This window comes from Akebia trifoliata, chromosome 10, assembly GCF_017979445.1.
Source record: "Akebia trifoliata isolate Shusen 1 chromosome 10, ASM1797944v1, whole genome shotgun sequence".
NCBI classification, from domain to species: Eukaryota; Viridiplantae; Streptophyta; class Magnoliopsida; order Ranunculales; family Lardizabalaceae; genus Akebia; species Akebia trifoliata.
The window spans coordinates 8,764,714-8,787,888 of NC_141384.1; the positions used below are offsets into that span (position 1 = coordinate 8,764,714).

At 35.2% G+C, this 23,175-nt stretch overlaps 1 protein-coding gene and 1 pseudogene across 2 annotated transcripts in view; one reads left to right on the forward strand and one right to left on the reverse strand.

Moving 5' to 3' along the window:
* The first annotated feature begins 6,793 nt into the window (after positions 1-6,793).
* LOC147393074 (cysteine endopeptidase RepA pseudogene) lies at positions 6,794-9,252 on the forward strand (annotated as a pseudogene).
* Positions 9,253-13,009: 3,757 nt separating this feature from the next.
* The window catches only part of LOC147393075 (P-loop containing nucleoside triphosphate hydrolases superfamily protein), a 36,970-nt gene continuing 26,804 nt past the window's right edge, over positions 13,010-23,175 (reverse strand). For both annotated transcript variants that reach the window (XM_086455353.1, XM_086455354.1), the window contains 7 exons: positions 22,128-22,530; positions 21,104-22,026; positions 20,934-20,999; positions 20,537-20,662; positions 18,886-19,130; positions 17,585-18,795; positions 13,010-13,544 (listed from right to left, as the gene is read on the reverse strand). In XM_086455353.1, coding sequence (XP_086311479.1) covers positions 13,390-13,544; positions 17,585-18,795; positions 18,886-19,130; positions 20,537-20,662; positions 20,934-20,999; positions 21,104-22,026; positions 22,128-22,530 — 3,129 coding nt within the window. In that variant the 3' untranslated portion in view covers positions 13,010-13,389. The remainder of the gene's footprint in view (positions 13,545-17,584; positions 18,796-18,885; positions 19,131-20,536; positions 20,663-20,933; positions 21,000-21,103; positions 22,027-22,127; positions 22,531-23,175) is intronic.

Here is a 23,175-nt window from a genome sequence, read left to right on the forward strand (position 1 = left end):
ATCAAAAAGTGGCGAGCGATACGCCCTGAGTTTAAAAAAGATGATCCATTTGATCTTTTGAAGCTTTAAAACTTCAAATAAAAAATAAATTCCAAGAGAAAAGTTTCCAAGACTGATGTAAGGAACAAGTTGAGCAAAAAAAATTATTTTTTAATTTTTTAATTTTTTTTTTTATTAATTTTTTTTGTGCTCATTTTGAGGCACATTGCCTCTAGTTTTTGGCTTGGGCCAAATTTTTTTTCCTTTTTTATGCTCTTTTTTCCTACTCATTTTGTATCGCGACTAGACGTTAAATGGAAATGATAGTGTAAACGATAGTAAATGAGCTCAAAAATCGATTCTGACTTGTCAAAATATTACTAGCTTTGTCCCATTTGGTAAAAAAATTTATTCTACCCCAAATCGATATGCAATAATAGCTAATCGGAGATCGGACGAGAAAGTTATGATCAATTTAAGTTCGACTGTCCATTCGGCCAAAAAAGAAGAAAAACGACTTTTTTTTATTTCTTTTTATTTTTTTTATTTTTTTATTTTTTTATACCCATTTTGACGCACATTGCCTCTGGTTTTTGGCTTGGGCCAAAAAAGAATTTTTTTTTTCATTTGTTTGATGATTTGCATGCTTAAAAGGACATAATCGGATACATAAAGTGAAAATCGGATTTTTTTTTTTTGCTTTTTTTTCAAGTGAGTAAATAAATAAAAGAAACCTACCTAAAAAATAAATACAACAAGTATTGTTAGCTTGCAAATAAAAAATTTTGAAACCTTTCTTTTTTTTTCGAGTTGACACGAGGGTAGAGCCTTTACTCCCTAGTGGAGTCGTCAAGCTATAGACACGGGATTTCGTCATTACGACGATCACATCTACAATGGTTTGGAGTCGCCACCATTCATATTGTAAGTGGTGTGAATGGTCACCCGATGTACATTTTGAAAAATTACCATTTTGGGCTCGTGGTGACTCTCGATGGATAAAGATTAAATCAACCCTTGAGATTCAGGTAAGCGGCTCGGTTGGAGAAAAGGGAAGGTGTTAGGCACCCTTTTCTCCCTACTAAATAGTGGTAACCTCAACTCAACTCGGTCAATTTTTTTTTACTTAAAAAGATGTGAAAAAAATGTGCCACGTAGGTTCATTTGTACCCTAGATAGGGGTTCATTTTCGACTTGATCATAGGGTCATTCCATTAATGGAACTGACCCTTATAGACCTTTAGCCTTGGGGTCCATTCATCCTAAAAAATAAAATGAAGGGAAGAGGGGTGATAGAAGAGGGAGGAGGAGAGGGTGTAGAAGAGAAGGGGGTTATTTTTGTTGCACCCACCTTGTATCTTCTTTCTTCTTTTCTTATTCTTCTTTGAGTCTTCTTGAGTCCTTAGTATTTTAAGAAAATACAACTTTATATGGTTGAAGGAATAGAGAAGAGATGATGATAGAGATGAGTGTAGTATGTGATTTTTTTTTTGTGAGACTTGGGGATGATTAGTGAGAGAGAATTGGTAATAGTGGTTAGTAGTGAGTGTTGGGGGGAAATTTTTGTGGTGAAAGTTGGGACCATTTTTGGGAAGAGGATGATGGTATTTATAGATGTTGAGAAATTTTTTTAGGGATATAATGGGGTAAAATAAAGAGAAGTGGTAGAATGGTTATGAGTTTGAGAGAGGAGTGGATGTAATTTGGGGAAGATATGAGGGTATTTAGGGAAAGGGAGTTAAATGGATGAGTTTTGACCCATATGGTTTGGATCCTACACAACCCATTTGGGTGGAGTGTTTGGTCAGGTGAGTTTAAGATGGTGGTTGTGATTAAATGATATTTGATTTAAGAGAATGGAGGATTTAAAGAGGTGGTTGATGATATTTTAGGAGGGTGAGGGAGATGATGCCATGTGTCAAAGTGGGTGGAGATGAAGGGATTGAGATAGGTTGATGGGAGAGGTTGAGTGTTTGACTTGAGAGGATGATATAGGTTTATGTTGTAGATATAGGTTTTGTAGGGAATGATGAGGGTAGATTAGGGGAGGTATAGGTTAGGGGTGTGGGTAGATGTGTTTGATTTGAGAGAAAATGTGATGGGTTAATGTGTGGGTAGATGAGATTTATAGCAAATTAATGGGGTGGGTAGTTGGATGAGGGAGGTGAGATGGGGTGATAACATGTGTCACCTTTTGATGATAAAAATAGTGATTGGTTGATGTGGGTAGTGATTTGTGGGTTAGGATTATGGGTTGGATAATGAATTGGGTATGGATAGTGATTTGTGGGCTTTTAGTGTATTGAGCTTGGGTTTTAGGAGGGTTGTGGGTTATTTTGGCTTGGATGGGATTTCTTTTGGGTTGGATTTTTGAGGATAGGTTTATTTTAGGGTTTAGGTGATATGGGATTGATTTTAGGTTGAGGGTAAGGTGAGAATTTAATTTGGGAGAGGGTTGAGGGCTTGTGGGTTTTGAATGGGCTTAAGGTGTTTGTGGATTCGGAGGTGGAGTGGTGGAAGTAAAAGAGGGGTAGGCATCCCAAGTCTCACATTTTTTTAATTTATTAATTTTTTTGAGATTTTTGAATTTATTGAATTAATCAAATTGCCACGTGTGGGAAAATCGGGCTTTTTAGGCCCGTTGGAGAATTTCATCGAGCATTCGAGTATTCTTAGATACAAAGGCGGAGCGGTGAGGGTTGGACAAGTGGAGGATAGGTCAAACCCCTTTTAGTGGGCCTCCTAAACCATTGAGAGGTCTTAGGGGCCTCGGTTCGATCAAAATGTCATATTTCGATTGATTTGGGCTTTTGAGACCCGTTGGCAATTTTTATTGAAAAATCTGTATTTTTGGGCCTTTTCGAGTATGGGCCCATTCAAATTGGGGTGTCTACAGTACTTACATGGGATCAAGACAAGATTCAACCGATTAGAGCGTAATAATGATAGTGTTAATATTGGCTCGAGTGGAATGTTATCAATTTTTATGAAAAATGGTCGTGTTATTGGAAAGGTTGTCCCACAAATATTGGGATCCAGTGAGTGGGAACAAGCACGTCTTAACGTGTTGAACAACTGTAATGAAATTGTTCCATTTGTTCGGTAAGATAAAGTTTTTCAAATCTACTTTTTATATATTCATAATTTTCATTATTCACTTATTAATGGAACAATTTATTTTATAGACAACATAGACAATTGATTAAAGACACTCATAATCACATGAGTGCGAGGGATATGGAGCGAAAACATATTAAAGAATTTTTCGAATGGTTTAAACATTACGTATGTATTCAATATCATGATTACATTTTTTTTTATTAAGTACATTTCAATATACTTGTAACTTTAGTTATCCCATTTTCTCATTTTAAATAGGTTAGTCAAATGCGATTACATGGTGAGCCTGTGGATGAATGTATCGTGAATCTAGCTTTGGGTCCATCACATAATGTGATTTATTTTAAAGGATATATTGTGAATGACTTTAGATTTCACACAAAAGAGCAAGACAGACAGTGAAAGACTCAAAACAGTGGTGTGTTCGTATCTGTAGAGACACATAGTTTTGCAAGCGCGAGGGACATGAATCCGGTGACAGACAATGTTGGATATTATGGCATTTTAAATGATGTTTTAGAGTTAAAGTATCCTAATAGGTATCGAGTTGTTTTATTCAAATGTCATTGGTGGGATGTTTTGAGTCATGGGGGATTCAAGCAAGATGAATATGGGTTCAATTGTGTGAATATTACACAGACATTATCTACTAACGAACCTTATATCCTTGCAAACCAGGCACAATAAGTTTTTTATATTAGAGACAACACTAATGATGATTGGCGTGTAGTAATAAATACGCAACCACGTAACCTATACAATATGATACTTGAAGAGGATGTTGAAGAAGTGCCTTTCCAAGATAATAATAATGAGCATGAGTTGTACCAAACCGAAGTCGACATTGATGATGATGTTGTCACTTGGTATAGGAATGATATCCAAGGAGTACTTGTCAAAGGAAATGGCGATGATCATGACTTCCTTAATGATGATGATGATGTTTAGTAATTTTGTTTTACTTTTTTTTTCTTATTGCTTGTTTTTCTCTTGAAGACTCCTTACCTATTTTTCAATAAAAATTGTACTTATTGATAGTTTGTTAAGTGAAATTTCCTTATAATTGGTGAATATATTGATTTTCATTGTTATGAATTGCTTAGTTAGATATGTCTCGTGGAGAATCTTCTAGAGTTATGCCATCCGAGGATGTTGGAGACAGTGTGAGTAGTGCAGGTATGATATGTTATATTAAATTATTTTGAATATCATGTACTATTGTTAATGACATATGCATCTAGATAATTTATCGTTAACATTTTTTTTTTTTTTTATGATTTCATCTTTTTCGTTTCTACTAGCACGAGGAAGAAAGGCCCTACGCTAGGCGTGGGTAATTTTGGCCAGAAGATAAGCCAAAAGATGTCATTAGATTGGAATAAATATGATCAGGCGATAGGGGAGAGTGCTAATCGTTTTTCACAATTATTGGGGACTATTGTTAGGCATTCTGGTTATGCCCCTTTGCAATATAAGAAATGGACTGACATTCCAAAGCATTCAAAGGACTCACTATGGCAAGCGGTCAAGGTAAATATAAATTAATGTGTATGTCATTTTTCTAATTATATCATTTTTATTTATTTATTAAATTATGTATTTTTGTAGAATAAGACAGAAATTGATGATTCAAAGAACAAGTGGGTGATGCAACGTATGTCGACGAGGTATAGAGATTGGAAGAATGATTTAAAAAATGATTACAAAAAATATAAAACAGATGAAGAGAGATTGTTACATATTCTTACTGGCGTCTCAAAGGCTTATTGGACTTGGCTTGTCCATTATTGGAGTACCCCGAGGATCAGGTATAAATTATTACAAATTTCTTAACTAACTATTTTTAAAGAATGATATGTTTGTAATGTTATTAAATTTGTATAGGTTATCTAAAAAAGGAATAGCAAGAATAGGAAAAATCAAGTAATTAAACATAGGGGGGGACAAAGAGTTGTGCACAATATTGGTTGGAGATGGTGCGTATTTATATGTTAATTATATATATTTTTTTTAATATTTAAGTGACCTACGATATATACTAATTTATTTTTTTTTTCATGTAATTATAGACCAAGGGTAAAGAATATGGTAGTTTACCTACCCAGGCTGAAATTTTCAAGAAAATCCATACTAGGGAAAATGGGTCTTACAGTGATCCTAAATCGACCGAGCTTATTGTACGTAAAAAGTCAATTGTAAGATAAATTATTTATTGTAAGATAATTACTAATGTATTTTTTTTTTTTTTTTTACGGAATAATATGATAAAAAAAACATAAAGATAGTGGCGGATCGGATGCTACACCCATAAGCGAGAAGATATTTATTGAGGAGATGGGACCAGAGCGGCATGGTAGAGTGCATACATATGGCCTAGGCCCGACCCCGAGTTCGATCTTTACATCTACTTCTAACTCATCTCGTAGTAGTACTTATGCCGAGATGTAGTCCCAATTGAATGAGATGCAAAACACATAAGTGGAACGTGATCGGCAATATGAGGAGAGGATTGTTGAGTTGCAAAACACGCAAATGGAACGTGATTGACAATATGAGGAGAGGATTGTTGAGCTACAAAGGGAGATGCAGATGCAGATGCAGATACAGATGCAGATGCAGATGCAAAGAGAGATCCATAGCCAAGTACAGAGCCAAGTCCAAGAGCATATAGCCCTATACTTTCCGCACCATGTTTCCTAATAGTCATCCTCCCAGTCAATGACCTTGAAAGTCAATTAGATACATTTACTTTTTGTCATCTATCTATACTTCTGGACACTACTCTGCAGCATCCATTAGCCTAAGGTGTAAGTTTCAACATCTCTTGGAATAAGGCATTAGCCTTTTAAGGGGGCAAAACCCTTTCCTTAAAACCTAGAGTTGGACCCAAAGGTGAAAGAAGATGAATATGGATTAGTTGAAAATATAGAAGTGTCTCAAAGTTCTGTAATTAGTTGAAAATATAGAAGTGTCTCAAAGTTCTGTGGGGGCAATTGCCCCCACCAGCTCCTTACTAACTTCACCCCTGGGAGAGTCGATTGAGATGGCTTGACACTTGGTCATGTTACGAAGATAAAGGACAACACTAGTGATAAGGAACATACAAGTCAGGGATTCTAAAAGCAAGAGGAAGATCAAAGTGCATCAAAGTGATTGAAAGAAAATATGGAGACACAAGACTTAACATAGGGTACGACTTAAGATAGATTCGAATGGAAGAGAGTTGTGATAAGGTTTTGAGGTGATCATATGGAATAGAGCCCATTGACTGTAATGAACCTAAGGGACCACCCTATAATTGTTTCTATATTGATTTTAAAAACTTCAGAAGTGATTGCCAGGTGCATCTTTTTATATTGTGAGGCTCGTTAACTTACTATAGGAAATATAAGATGAAAAATTGTCTAGGAAATCACTATTTTCAGGCTCATTTGATGATAATCCATTATATCCCATTGTTAACCTTTTTATTCAGATTCAGAAAATGAATCTTACGAATTTCGTTTTCTAATGATGAAATTATGGCCAAAAAATAGCAAAACTGCCTTCATTAATAAAAGCATGATTTTCCACTTTTAATTCCTTATTATACACAGCTACCACCTTCTAACATTTGTTTTGCTATTTCTTCTTAACTGCTCTATCAGGTTAAAATAACTCAATTCAGACGTTTGCCCGATATTATATAAAAACCATGAGCCCAAGTGGGTATGTAGTAGAAGTTACTGGTCTATCACCAAATGCTAATGAAAAGGATGTTTATGATTTCTTTGCTTTCTCTAGTGCTATCGATCATGTCGAAATTGTCAGGTATTAACTTTTTTATTTATTGATCAACTTTTATCTTTAATAAAAATCACTAAATTTGTATTTAGGTCTCATGAATTTTCTGTTTCTTTTTTCCATTTCTTTTAATAATTGGATATTATTTCTACTATGAAAGATTTCATTTTTCTCAGCATTTTCTGTTTGGTTGTTGGGTTTGTAATTAGAATCTGATGACCAAGTTCTTAGTCCATCTCATTAGTTACTGTTTTTCTTAGACTCCCCAGTAGGTAGCTCATGATCCGTTATATTAAAGGGGATCAAAAATTCCAACATCACGGTTCCTCCAATATGGCAGTGTTTGACCTTACCTGTGTCAGACGTAAACTTTTTTTTGCTTGCTTATGTTTGGATAGTTCAAAGTATGCAGATGTTGGGACCCAAAGTGCTGAATCTTGCAAACCATTTTCTATGGAGGGTCTCGAGTTATTCATTCTTTCCCTCTTTTCCTAAAATAGTTGCAACTGGTTTAGCCTTGTAAATTTATGGTTCCTCCATTAAATTTTCACTATCAAAATGGGTTGTTGTAAAGGAGCAATACAAATTTGAACACTACCAAACACTTTCTTTTATACCATTTCCAATGTATGTTGTGTCTGTGGGCTTAGACCCATAGCTCAGTTGGTTTGACGCATTGCAAAAAAACTTTGAGGTCATGGGTTCAAGTCTAGCTTACCCATAAAAAAAATGCGTTGTGTGTGTAATTGTATTTTTTCATGACGGGTGAATTCCTTTTGTTATAAACAGATCTGGAGAATATGCTTACACTGCTTATGTAACATTCAAAGAGGCTCATGCCCTTGAAATTGCTGTCTTGCTCAATGTAAGTTTCCAATCTAAACTCTTGATTATGAAACAATGAAATTGATGTGTATTGGGGAGAAATTGAATTACTTTGGTGGGAAAGGTGGATGTCTACTGAATTGATGGAGCATACATATACCTATAAAATTGATATTAAATGTTTTTAATTGTTCAAATTGTTACTATATACCAAAATTTCCCTTGCAAGCTTATTACCAAGCAGGCACCAGCCATAGCCTGGGTGCGGGGCTTAGGGACTAGTCAGGATGCGCGCAAGCTGGCCCGGATACCCTTCGTTATCAAAAAAAAAAAAATTATTATTATTATTATTATTATTTTCTGAAACTGACTTGTCCAGTTACATTGCAAGCTTTTAACATTACTTTATATTGATCTTTAATGTGCCCATATCTTTGTGAATTTGCAATCCTATCTCAATATCTATGTTTGTTCATTGCATTTGAATTACAACTTTGCAGGGAGCTACAATTGTGGATCATCCATATAAATATTGCTATAAATTGTGGATCTGAAACCTTTAGTATAAACTGATTTGATGTGCTCTATTCCAACAAAAGTATCCAATGCCCCCTCTTTACTAATTTGTCCAACTTGGGCTCAAACAGATCTTTTGACAATGCAAAGAGAGGGGCCGAGGGTACTACAAGGGGAAGGAAAACTAATGTTATTCAAGTCTTTAGTTAAGCCAAATCCATCTGTGCTAGATGAGGTTCCTTTGGGAAGCAGGGGCAATGTTTTCTATTCTCACACTGCATTTGTGCCTAGTAATAAGAATTCTTTAGTAATTTGGTGATTGTTCTGTTCCATGAAACTGAAGATGCTAACCTTTGTTTTTTCTTAGTTGTGAGCTTAATTTCTCATTAAAAAAATTTATGAATTTGGGTTTTCAAAGTGGAAATTAGATACCTTTAAGTAAATCTTGCACTTAATTTTATCTCTGACAAGCTTTAAATTAGATTCTTGATAATCCATAGTTGAATTTGGGTTTAAATATTCTGTTTTATGCCAAGGTATACTCTTGAAACTTACTGTGTAACATTATACATATAGTAACACTAGGACTACCAAATGTTTCTCATTTGACTTATTTTGGACATCGAGAAAGTTTCTTCCAACTCCCTTGAATTATGGAGGATGAATTCTACCATCCTTCAATCAGGAGGTGAGTATTCATCTCGTTCATCCAATCCTGACATAGTATTCAACATATGATGGTGATAACAAATAATGGTAGTAACCCTCAATTAGTATATATATAGATATAATGTTAGGTTAGTTTGCAGTTCTTATATTCTAAATACATAAAATTCCTTGAATTTAATTTATATGCATGAATCGACTTGACTATGATCACAGGGCGTATTCACGAGAGATTGTGACAAAGAACTAGATCATAGGGTGGCGATCGTGGGCTATGGAACAACTCTAGATGGGACCAAGTATTGGATAGTGAAGAACTCATGGGGACCAGAATGGGGTGAGAAAGGTTACATAAGAATGTAGCCCGGCATAGCCGATGAAGAGGGAATATGTGGTATAGCCACGGATGCTTCATATCCTATCAAGACCTCAGCAAAGGCAACTAATTAGTTATAATTTTTGTAATGTAAAAGTAAAATTAGTAGCTCATCTTGTATTATAATCTGGTAATAGTAACACAATGAACTCTAGTAGAGTGGGGCATTTGAGTCTTTTCATATTGGTGATTGGGGTCATGGTCATCAATTTCAAAACATTAGGGGTATCTTCAATATTCTACAACACATGAGGGGGCTGGTGTAAAATAAAATTTCTTCAAAAACCTTTACAGCGACAGCCAAAAGCCAAAAGCGTAGTTAAAGAGTAAACTATTTTTTTTTAAATGATACCCTATAGCGACGGCCAGCATCGGCTGTCGCTATAAATCCTGCACTAACAACATAGCGATGGGGTTATTAGCGACGACTACCAACGGCCTCCCTGACCGTCGCTACATGTTTTTGCTACAGTATTTGTCCCTATTTTACTGTAGTGACTTTCTCTAGATATGTGTTCCACTCAATATAAGCCACATACTACAACAACGTGATAATTGTGTGAGTATAATTCCACATCAGGGATAGTTGTAACATCTTCCCATAAATGCATGAACCAATGAGATAGAGCATATTGGAGAGAGTCCTAGGAGATGATCACGGGAAACCATTAAGTCAAGTCTTGGAGTGAGACCTAAGGAAGAAGCCCATGAACAGTGCTATGGATTCAATAGAAATGAACAAATCACCCATTCTCAAGAGTAGTGATCGAGATCCATAAATAGGAATCAAGATTAGATTAAGAAGAAAATCTAGGGTATAGATTATTATCTTAACGGAATAAGGAAGAAATCACAATTGAGTTCAAGAAGGAAAGAAACATCAAGAGAGAGAGAGAGAGTCCTAATGGAACATGGATCACAGACAGGAAAAGAAAAGATTCCCAAAGAGAGGATCCAAGCATAATTAGGAGGCGAATATATTTATATTTATTTGAAAAAATAATTGATTTCAAAACAATTAAGATCTGTAAATTTAACATAAACGAGTATCTTTGGTATGTACCCATCACGGATTTGATAGAGAGATATTCCTTGTTGGTTGTTATGCAATGAATTTCAAAGTGGAGAAGAAAATTTTTCCTCTGTTTATAAGACATTTTGTATGATCAGAAATCAATTATTGGTTTCATGGTCCATGACTTAATCTAGAAAAATAAAAACACAAAATTCACAAAAGAAAGAGGAAATCCTCACTCATTAATAAAGAAATCAATTAATAGTTTATGGTCAAGATTTAAAATTTCTGAATAATTGATCCATGACTTAATCTGGAAAAAAATGAAAATTTCACAAATGAAAGAGGAAATTCTCACCCTTTAATAAACAAATCCATTATTACATTCAATTATTGGTCCATGACTTAGTTTGGAAAAAAAAAATGTAAATTTAACTAATGAAAGGGGAAACCTCACTCACCCATAGAGAAATCAATTATTGCTTTGCTTTCATGATCAAGATTAAAAAATAAAAATAAAAATGTAATTATTGATCTATGAATTAATTGAGAATAACATGAAATTTTCAGTAATGAGCCAAAAAGAATATAAAAAAAATTATTCTGAGGTCGATTTTCTCTTCTTAGGATATATATAAGCCATCTTAGCTTTCAAATAATAAATATTTTCAAGTACTTTTGCCACCCATTTTCTCATTTTATGTATGACAATATTTAAGAATTATCATCTGTTCTCATTGGCAAAGATTATCAATCAGGAATTAAATGTATTTTAAATGGATTATAAAATAATATATTTGCTATTACGATTGTTGAATTTACCTAAAATAATAAATTAATAAAAACATCAAATGATGATTAATCAATTACAATATAATTGCTGATCTATCAAAAAGTATAAAAATAACCTATCATTTGAAGATAAACTAGCCAAGTTAAATTAATCTGATTGAAAGCCATAGAAAAGTAATTAGGAGGAAATTAAGACCGAAGGCACATCTCTTATATTAATATGCTTTGTTGTTTTCAGTGTCACAAAACTTGTATTGCCACACCAACATTTGCTAACGCCATCCCAATTCACATGTAAATCACAGAAAAGAATTAGAACACATCTTGGGGTGGCATTAGCAAAAGTTGGTGTTGCAATAGAAGTTCTCAATTTATCCATACCCGATCCAGAAGAACTGTCAATGGATTGGGTATGGATAAATTGGTACCGAACTGATAAGAAATTTATTAGACCTGGACCCAATAGGATCAGTTATTTTAAGCTCCAAACCCAATCCAATATATCGGGATGTTCCAAATCAGATTCAAAAAAATCGATATTTTCAGATCCGTCCTAAGCCAATCCAATTCATATGATATAATAAAATAAAATAAAAAAGAACATGTAAAATATAGTATATACACAAGAAAAATATACATCATTTATAAATTTTCAAATGTATTATCGGATATAATCCCTATCAGATTAAGACATGGTTGATCCAAAACCGATCCGATATTATCAAATTAGATCCTTGATCCATACCCGAAGTTATTGGATCAGGTTTCGGATCTAATCAGATGAATGGACAGCCCTAGGTGCCTTATCATAACTTAGCAAGCTAGCACCTTTGCAACATAGGGGAAACTTAATAAATAAGAATTTAGAATTTATCATATAGGGTGAAAGTAAACAAAAATTAAAAATGGTAAAAGAGCCAAGTAAAGCAAGAGTGAGTCATCCTCATCAACAATTTACTCCATATATTTTGAGTCCACAATATAAAAATCCTCTTTCACCATTCAAATCTATGTAGATATTCTGAAGATGTATCTGTTCAACTCTCTATATATGAATTGATCATTCATCAAAAAGAAAATGAAAAAAACAATAAAATAAAATTATTTTCAAACAATTTTCCCATTCATTCAAATGTTGAAAATGGTTTGCAGGGCATAATGTAAATGTGGGGTTCAAAACTGGGCTTCGAATGCAAACCACAACTACATTGCAAAGGCCCCTGCAAGCATAATGACAAAGTCGGGGTTCGGAAATAATTTGGTAGGATAAAGCTTCGAAAAAAGTAGGTAAAACATTAATATAAATTAAAAAGTAAAAACAATATATATATATATATATATATATATATATATATATATATATATATATATATATTTATATATTTATATATTTATATATTTATATATTAAATGAAAAAAAAGGTACTTAAGAAATACTAAAAACAAAAATAATCTGTGATTTTTTCAAAAACTCATCAATTAAATCACAAAATTAATCGAGATTTTTTAAAAATCAAAGTTTTTTCAAAAACTTCATGATTTTTTGAAAAAATCGTGATTTAATCGCGCGATTTTAAAAAGTAAAAAATAAAAAATTGCAGACTTTTGTCACTATGTCTGCAAGGATATATGGTTTGGATTTCTCCGGAAGATGGAGCGACAAGGGCAAGCTGATCCTAATGTGGGAGACACAAGTTGTACATGAAAAAGGAGAGATTGGAAGTACCTGTAACTAGAAATTCTAACAATACCATGGTGTATTATAAAGCGATAGATATACTTTCCACAATTCTTAGATGAGCTTAGTACCTGAGAAAACTTTCCTCACCGCATGGCTGGTTCAGCACAGAAAAATATCGATCGAATCACAAGGAAAATGACTGTGAGAGAGCTGCACAGTAAAATGCTCAAATTCTATATCAGTTACAGTCCACAAATAAACCAGTAGCAGAAAAAAGAGAATGCCTTGATACAAAGCCAAAATACATTAAGTAATTAAATTTTCTCACATATCGAGATGGACTCAAGGAGATCAGATTATTGTTTCGAAAGATTAAGCAGGGAAACTGAACCAAATTTTTTTGGCCAAATGCCTACAAAACAAACTAGACACTAGGCAAGTAAAGAAATTACTGTACAAGACCTAAAATATATCTGTTTTGATGGACAAAATGATATGTACAACACTAAAATAGAATGACAAAGACTCATGTACAAATCGTTGAGTTGGAGTGAGTTGCTGCGAATTAACTTAGACGGACCAGAAATTGAAACAATTATTTTACAGTCAAGGAAAGGGGGAGGCCCACATTCCTAACTAATCTTTGATCAGATCCTTAAAAGCCTTCCATTCTGTATCCAAGTCCCTGGTACTTGAAGACCTGACTCTTGTATTTTGGGGCCCATGCGACCCTTGATGAGCTGATACTGCCGTTCTTTTTTGCACTTGATTGGTTCCAGAAGTTGATTGAACTGTCAAAATTGAGGTAAGACAGAATTACGTCAGATGGATACTTAAAATATACACAACAGGAGTAAAAACTGATTTTCAAGAACCATCAACATTGGGCTGAAACTAGAACAAGGAAAAAAATCGAGAAATATAATTTCAATGATAGTCACAGCAGGAAGAAAATTAAAATGCAAAAAATATCTAAATCAGAAATACAATGTTCTCAAGCAATCCATATTTTATGGTTTTTATCATTAAAAGCTGGGGGAAATGTTGGGGGGAAAATGTGCATGTAGCACTGCTTAATTTTTTGTTGCTAATAGAGATTTTCTAAATCATTATAAATAAATAAATAAATAAATGTAACGAGAAAATTTATTAAAATGGAAAATGTGTAGCTAGTAGAACAAATATACTACCTTCGTATACATCAATGATGGTTTTAAAAAATTAAGTTTCTAAGAGTACGATAAGAATCCTCATAACAAATCTATATTTAAAACAAAAATATTTAATATGGGCACAATCATAAAGATCTAAGTGAAAGCTTTTTATAGGTACTACCGCTAACCAACTTATCGATTGGATAGGTTAACAATATATGGTAGGTGGGAATAAAATAACTTGACAATAACACTCCTACCTTTTAAGGAATAAGGTAACTTGAAAAAATTGTAAATTTGGTCTACTTAAGGGTGGTTATAAAGGTGCCCAACATAACTTACAAAAATGCGATAAATAATTGTATTTTCAAGATGTGATATTACAAGGGCTTTTTTGGAAAATGAACCGGCCTGGTTTGTTCAATTAATATATTGTATGGGTTTTCATTTGATAGAAAAAAATAACATTTTATATTAAATAATTAAATATGAGCAAGGTATTAAATTATGTATACATTGGTCATCATGGAAATGAAAATATTGTCCAATGTGGAAGTTAATACAATTTAAGGAAATCATGGAAATATTATTATTATTATTATTATTATTATTGCTTATTGTGGGTATCCCCACCCTTCGGGTGAGACTAATCCCATTGTCAAATGCACCTCCCCCATGGAAAGTCCTACGTGCTAGTGGTTGACTCGAGGGTCAATCGAACCCTAGAGGGTTGCCCCAAGGAATTCATTGTTTCATGGGGTTTCGAACACTTAACCTACTCTTGCTGAGGAGCTTATCAAAGCTCCGCTTGCTACAAGGCCAACCCCTTGGGGTTAATCATGGAAATATTATGAAATGATACAAATGTTGAGGAAGTTTTCATTGAAAGTGTTGAAATGACTGATCAAAAATATGTGTCGAAATAAAAAAGCATATATGAACACACACTCATAAGTCATCAAACTATACTAGACAACCGTATGAACTATGGAAATGAAGATTAGTAACGTTTCATTACATGTTGGCATGAATATCTAAAAGTTCGTAACTTAAAAAACCTGTATGCTTCTTGAAAATGAGAATAATATCACATAATTATAAATAATTTAATATACTCCGCTTTCTTAAATGAACAAACTATATGTACTAAATTACCATACTATTATAATCTATAAAATATTATATATGGGTGGCGTTCGGCAGCCACCACTGAGCCAACGCGTTTGTCCTATATGGCTTAAAAGTTTCAGATTGAGCTGATTTTTTGTGAGGATTATCTACACTCCTCACAACAACAAAAAAATCAGCCCAATGTGAAACTTCTAGGTTCATCAAAAGTGGTTTACAAATTTTTGGTAAAAAATCGACGGTCCACAATTTCTAAACCATTTTGATGGGGTTAGAAGTTTCAGATTGGGCTGATTTTTAGTGAGGATGATCTTCTCATCATAGAGATCATCCTGACAAAAAATCAGCCCAATCCAAAACTTTTAAGCTATATAGGACAGTGTGTTGGCTCCCCAATGTTGACTGCCGAACCTGACCCTATATATATATATATTCGCATTATCATATAGTTTTATCTTTTAAATATGTATGAATAAGTTACTAATATATCTAACTAATTAGAATATGAATGATTGAATGTGAATACTTTTATGGATATTTCAGTTCAAATTTACTATTCATCGAAATATTTCCACATTTTTATACATAACATTTGATTATTTCTATCGAAATTCACTATTCATCAAAATATTTCACGAAATGAATAGTGGCTAGTTTCCACCGAAATATATAAATAAGTTGTTGGCTAAATTTTGTGTCGGACCACGTGGAAATGAAAATATTACGGTATTATATCATGGAAATATGTCGAAATTTAATACCATGAATATGAGCGAGAACTTACAAACATAACTATTTTATCTCAAAACATTGTGGATTGATAATTATGGCATTTAGAAAAATCCAAAGGAACAAAATCACCTTTCGAGGAAGGGGTGCAAGGTGGAACAAATGGATAGATTTGGTTGGGCTCAATAAAGCACGGAAAGATTGTAAATTTAGGAAATTTAAGGGATGATTATAGCTGTGCCCTGTATAATTATAAAGCCATCTTAAATAATTGTCATAATTTGATAGCACAATGGCATTTTTGGAAAATGAACCAACTTGGCGAATTCGTTTAATATTGTAAGCAGATGAGATGCAGAGGATAAGGTCTTTGTTGACCTGCATGTCAACTGAGATGTGAAAAGTTTCGGTCAAAGATAGCTTGGGAAAGATGACCTTGATTTTCTACCTAAATCAAGTCGATGGTAATTCAGACATTATTTCAGAAAAAAAAGAAATAATGAGAGCAGAAGCACTAGAAAGGGAAGGAGGGTAAGGTGGACGGGCTGAAAGCACTTGGGCTATGCACAAAAGGGCCAAAAAAGGGAGAGATAAAGATGGGCATTCGTCTGATAGGTGTCTATGTGTGGGTGTGCACGTCTACTGTTTGGTCCCCTTTCACCATGCCCGGTCCTTTTTAGTTAAGAAATATATGACGAAAAAAGACAAGGTGCCCTTCTAGCAAAATTCTGATGGAGATTCAGGACATGCATGTGTAAAAAGATGAGAATGTCCCTCTAAAATAAAAACAACAGAGCCTTATAAAGACTTGGGTCGGCTAAATGAATCATGTTACTCCATTTCCAAGGACCTTCAATATGAGAATATCCCTCTCAAAATAGAAATGTAGTGGATGTCAAGATTTGCTCAGATATCTGACAGCCAGACCTAGATATTTGTGCAAAATGATTTTTCAACATGCTTAATGATGCACCACTTGCAACAAAGGCATTCTGCGAGAAGGCACTAATGAGGGTTTGCTCCTTCCTGCTAACTCCATACCTTTGACCCTCAATACCCTCCCCCCCCCCCCCCCTCCACACACACACACACAACATGACCACCACACACGGTGAAACGGCATTCACTCTGGCGAATTAAGATTAGTAGTGGCATAACAAACTAGGCTGATAATCTGGTAGCTTTTCTATTGTGATGGCATCTTGGTGTCTGTGTGACAATGAATGACAACTTGGTGCAACATGTTTTTGTGTGATGTCTTCCACTTGGCACCTCATAGGGCACACCATCCACGAATTTGTAGTATAGACATGCAAACACCATCTACTATAACCCTTAAAGCCTTCTAAATACATCAAATATTCTACCTCTAAATATATAAGAAGATTGAAATTTTAATGCAAGACTAATTCATACACTATAACCATAAAAGAAGTCACCTACACAAGAAAAATACTCTAGCTTGAAACATCAAACAAGCACATAAACTTGATTTACAGATTTGTCAGAACTAATGAAAATAGAAACATAAGTGTAGAAAAGCACAAGTTCCAGTTTGTGAAGATATATATGGGGACCGTTCAAGGGCACATTTGGCAAAATATGGGTTCGAAGTTTTGGAATGGGCTAATTTTTTTGTGAGGATGATCTCTAAGGTGAGGAGATCATCCTCACAAAAAGTCAGCCCATTCTGAAACTTCTATCCCATTTGGCACAATGTTTGGCCCTTGAACGGTACTCTATAGGTTAAAAAAAATAGATCTACCAAAAAAAAAAAAAAAAGGAATTCATATATTATTAGACCATGGAAAGAAGCTTGCCTTTCCTTGGGTTGGCTGGTGTAGTGGCATCACTAGCGGTATTTGTGGGGGAAATAGCCCTTTTACCATCTCTAGACTTTGATGTAGTTTCAGGCTTCTTTGAAGATATGAGAGCTGAAGAAAGAAGGGTATCAACAGCCTCACGTTGCCGCTTCCTATTTGCAACCAAATCTTTGGATCTGTCCTCTACGTTTGGTAATCTACTCCCATCATTCTCCTCCCTCTCTTGATGGCTGTCTTCTGCATTTGGGAGTGAAATCTCCAACTTCTTTTGATTCATATCATCCTCAGAAATTTCCATTGCATCCGTCAACAGTTCCAGGTTCAAAGTTCTATTACAAACATTTGTTTCTTGTTGTACATAAGCCGACTTAGTCCCAATTCCTGATTTCTCACATGTGGCTTTCCCCTTCCCAGCATGCAAAGTACTAGCAGAGTCAACATGTTTTCTGTCAGTCTCTTTGCCTTTACCTCGGCTCTCTGTTTCATGGCTTGCTCTCTTTGAAGGTTTTACATCCTTCAATGGTCTGTTGTCTAGTGAGAGTACTACTTCACATGGAAGATCCCCGTCTGCTGTCATATTATGCTTTTTATCAGCTTCAGGTCTTCTTTTATGGCACCTTTCGGAAATGTTGTTTAAATTTGTTGTTTTCTTTTCATTTGATTCCTTAGCACTGCCCCTGGTTGGGTCGACACATCGAGTAGTAGTGTCTTTGACCTTTTCACCAAGCTTTAAATATTTGGAATGAGAATCAGGACCAGAAAAGCTGGGCATTTTTCTGGAAGCTGAGAAAGGCTTTTTAAATACAGACTCATATGGCATAGCCATTGATACAATCAAATTCCTTTCTTTAGCATTCGTGACTAGAGCAGCCCAGTTTTGATTTGTTTGCAATGTATTTGCATTACCAAGAATCCACAAGGAGAGTTTTGCCCTTGTCAAAGCAACATTCATTCGTCTTATATCAGCAACAAAGCCAATAATGCTTGAGTTGCTCCCAGGCATTGTAGAACTTGGGTCTGAAGCTCTCACGGTAGAAAGTATCAGAATATCTACTTCACGACCTTGAAAACCATCGACAGTGTTAAATTCTACATCAGCAGTAGCACTAGGTCCAAATGAACTAGAAAACCGTGAACGCAGAAGTGAAACTTGACCCTTGTATGGAGAGATAATGCCTATACGTCCACCAACAAACTCCGACGGGTACCTTTCAAAAATTACACAGTATTTTGAATTGCCGGATGGATGAGTTATTCCTAAATTAAAATTAAAATTAAAATAAAGGTCAAGGGCATACCTCTTCTTGAAAAACCTTAGCACTTCAACTGTAGCATCAGCCTCATGCTCATTATAGAGAGACATTGCACCAGAATTCTTCCTCTGACATTCTTGACTGTCGATCACATTGAAGAATATGTAGGGCCCAAGGTACCCATTTTCATGAAATGGTGCCGATTTACTGGCCATCTGGTAGCCATTCAGTAATTTCCTATCATAAAAATGCAAGGAAGGAAATTGGCATATCTCTGGGTGCATCCTATACTGCAAAAAAGTAAATAACAATTGTCAAAAATACATCATTTTTAAGTAGCAATCTAGAATGCTTGATATCAGAAGTGGAAAGTTCACAAGGAGACAATCTTTATAATTGAATCATGCATCACAATATCCCAAAAACTGCCAAAAGTTCAGGATCTCCTCCATTGTTGAGAATATCCAAACAAGGTTTTAAGCTCTTCGCATCCATTGTTGGTCTTCCAGGACCATCATTGGAGCCTTATCCCAACTATTTGGAGCCGACTATGGAAAGCAAATTCCTCATTCCATCTATGATCTATCTAGGACCATGCATTCCACTAAAGCATGCCTTGATTCTTTTCACACTATTTCGAATTTCCTTTTCAGTACCCTTTGACCTCCTTCTACCTTCAACCTGGAATCGAGCACTCCTCACTAGTGACATCAATCTTTCAGTGTTTAAAATTCCAACTTTAATGTATTGAAATTGAAATATCTTGTAGAATTTACTAAGTTGCCTAGGTTGATCTTAGAAGTCTTCATTTAAAATTTTCAAGAAACAGTCACTCACTCCATGTTACCTTAGCATCTTCACCATTCAACAAGACGGATCCCAGCTACTGATATGATCAAGGTCTCTACTTTTCCTTCTAATCTTATGAGTTTGTAGACATCTTTCTGTCACTTACTCAGGGCTTGTTTGCTACTTTCTTAGCTTCCTTTTAATATTAGAACTCCTAAGTATCCAATAAGCAATTAGTAAAAGCATGAAACTAACGGACACCATGTTAACATAAATTGATTCCCTCCGAAAAAGGAAATCTTCAAAAACAAAAAACAAAAACTCTAAAACCAGGAGAAAAAAAAAATTGCCCAATAAAAGACAAAAGCCCACAATGGTGATTATGATTTCCTGCAAAGATTATTAATTTTCATCAACAATCAAGAATTTCTTTCTTTCCAAATTCCCCATCAAATCACAAAAGGGCGAATAGATCATAGTGATGTCTTGCATTGTTAGTTTCTGTTTTCTGTTCTGATTGTAGATCGCTCTATCAACCACCTTATCTTTCTTTAATAAAATCAATGCCTTTACTGGTTAAAATAAATATGTCAAAAAAGCAAAAAACAATGTCACCATATCATGCCACCCAAAAAAACTGGTTAACCAACTTCTGAAATAACACAATATCAGATGTCTTCGGAATGCAAGTGAAGGCCAGAATCAAGTCTAATTGGTAGTGACATTCCAAGATGCCAGCAATAATGCTATCAATACCTCTCATGTTGACCATTGTAGCCAGCACATCTATCAATTTAAGGTTCATTGAGAGGGCCATTGAAAGAAGAAGAGCATAACAACAACAACAACAAAATCAATCATAGAATAGCACATATCTCTAAAGCTTTGAGCGACCATAATACTTTACCTGTTCAGTAAGCATCACAACAGGGTGACCAGCCCTCTGTAACCGCTCAAACATGCTACATTCATAAAGAAATTTACTAGCAACATGAGACATAACTGTTGCAGGAAGTTGCTTCGGGTCGCCAACCTTCAAGAAGAGAAATTCCAAGTAAAGCTCTAGAATTGATCCTCATATCAGTTATATCCTCTCTTTTTTCCTTTTTTTTTTCTTTTTCTTTGGAAGATGCTATTGTCACACCAACTTTTGCTAACGCCGCTCAAGTATGTGCTAATTCTTTGGTGATTTACATATCAATTGGGGTAGCATTAGCAAAAGTTCTGTGGCAATAGAATCTCTCTTTCCTTTTTTGGAAAGTATTAAAGCAGATATCACAGATGAATAAAGTCATTACTCTCACCATGATACATTTGGTTGCATTTGATTTCAGAAGCTGAAGAGGAATCAGAGTAGCTGGTTCAAGAGCCTATAAAAAAGAAAAATACTGAAGGCATTAGAAACCATACCTAACAGTGGAAATAAAATTAACAGCTAGAGACCAAAGCATCAGAAAGGAGAGAAACAGAATACCTGAGCAGCCTCATCAATAACAACTGCATCAAACAAAGTATTTTCAGAGGAATTTCCAAATTTACAATTTGATGATTCAGAGCAAACCCCATATAAATCTCCACCACAACCACTCAGAGTAGTCACCACTAATTCGGCTTCCCCTAATATAGACTTCCGTAATTTATTTTTGAGTGCCCTTCTTTCTTCAGAATCCTTCTTTTCCCGAGACTGAGCTGTCGCAAGATTTATACAAATCTCTTTCTTCTGCTCATACAGTTGTTTTAGCTTTGCTCCTACTGCTGCATCCGATGTTACTTGCACATCACCGTCTTTAGGAGCCACATCTTCCGACGAGCTTCTTGGATCCAAATTTCCGTCCCTTATGTTAGCACGCTTAGTTTCATAGAACCTAATACGATCCACAATTTTTTCCAGATTAGAACGGAGTGCCATTAAAGACTCCCCACTCATATCATTCTTTGCGTCACTTACATTCGACTTCGCTTCTGCTAACCGTTGATCAACCAATGTATCAATGAAGAACGGTAGTGAACATGGATGAACAGTTCTCGGATTTCCAACCCTTACCAAATAAGGTTTGAACATCTCCCCATCACTGTCATACAAGCCCTCCTTTGATAACCTTGATACCAGCTCATCCACTGCGGCATTTGATTGAGCACAAATTAGCACCCTTCCTCTCCTCAAGTTATCCGTTGATTTTGCATTCTTTTCTCCTTCATCATTTAATTGTCTAGCAATGGCTGCATCTTGCCAAGCCCTTGCAATTGCAACAGACTGGCTGATCCGTGCTCTTGGATTGGTGCATGAACTATTGGCTGGTCTCGAACTGCTGCTTAATTGTTTCTGCGGAGAGGGTAAAGCAGATAAAGCAAGCAGACCACTGACAATAGCGAGAATTGTTCGAGTCTTCCCGGTACCTACAAATGAAAGCAATTGAAAACGATAAATATATTTTGACACCAAAAATTTTACCCAAGTAGACCATGCAAGAACTTAAGATCGGTGAGGTATCATAAACCTGGAGGACCCTGGATAAGAGATAATTCATATTCTCTCCTTGAATCATGAGTTCCAATAGCAATGCCAATAGCCTGGAGCTGACTGTCGTTAAACGATGACTTAAGCACTTGTTGCAAGGGTTGTGATAGCTTACCCAATTCAACTTTTCTAGATTCATTATAACCACGAGAACAATCAGTAGGTTTCAAGATAATTGGAAGTATAGGAATATCCTTTAACGATGACAGCGCCTGGAATTCTCGGATTTGAGGTGTAATGCTCATTATGCGACTTACATACCATTTACTTCGTTCAGTGAGGATCCTTTTAGCTTTATTTAATCGTGAAGAACCATTTTGGAGATAGAACCTGATGACGAGGATATTTGACCTTCTTTTATTGTCTTTGTCACGCCTCTCCACCTGAAATAGCAGGAACATTTCATAAGCAAGGCACAGCACCCAACTCTTAAACAATGTGATGAAGGAATTGAGAATAATCCTGCAGAGAGTCTTATACTATTTAGTAAATTATTTAACCAGCTATTAGCTTTCCAACAGGTGCATATACCACCAACCCAGACTATCAAATTGGTAATCCAATCCTTGGATGGAACATGACTGAAAATCATATAGTTCAAGTGTCCCTAAACATCCAATCTGCTATGCGATCTTGAATCATCCTCAAGAAATAAACAAGTACCCAGACAATAAGAGTAATATTTTCATTAAATAAAGGGAAGGGGGGTTTCATGAAGGAGGTTGAAAAGACCTGCTTATAGGTGAAAAGGGCAATACGATAAGTGTAATATTTTATAGTAGGGAAAAAAATGGAAGGCATACATGAAGGAGGTCAAGAAGACCTTCCTGCAGAGAAAAGGCAATTCAATTGGCAACCAAATAAATCAACTGCTACTACATACATCTTCACACATAACCATTTAGATACTTGGGATAATTTGGTAGGTAGTAAATGAATTGGGGGCTATGGCCCAAAGGAGTTTCATCAAATTGAAGCATAGTTTTCAAATCCCGCTTCTCATCCCATCTCAGCAGCCAAGAAGATCA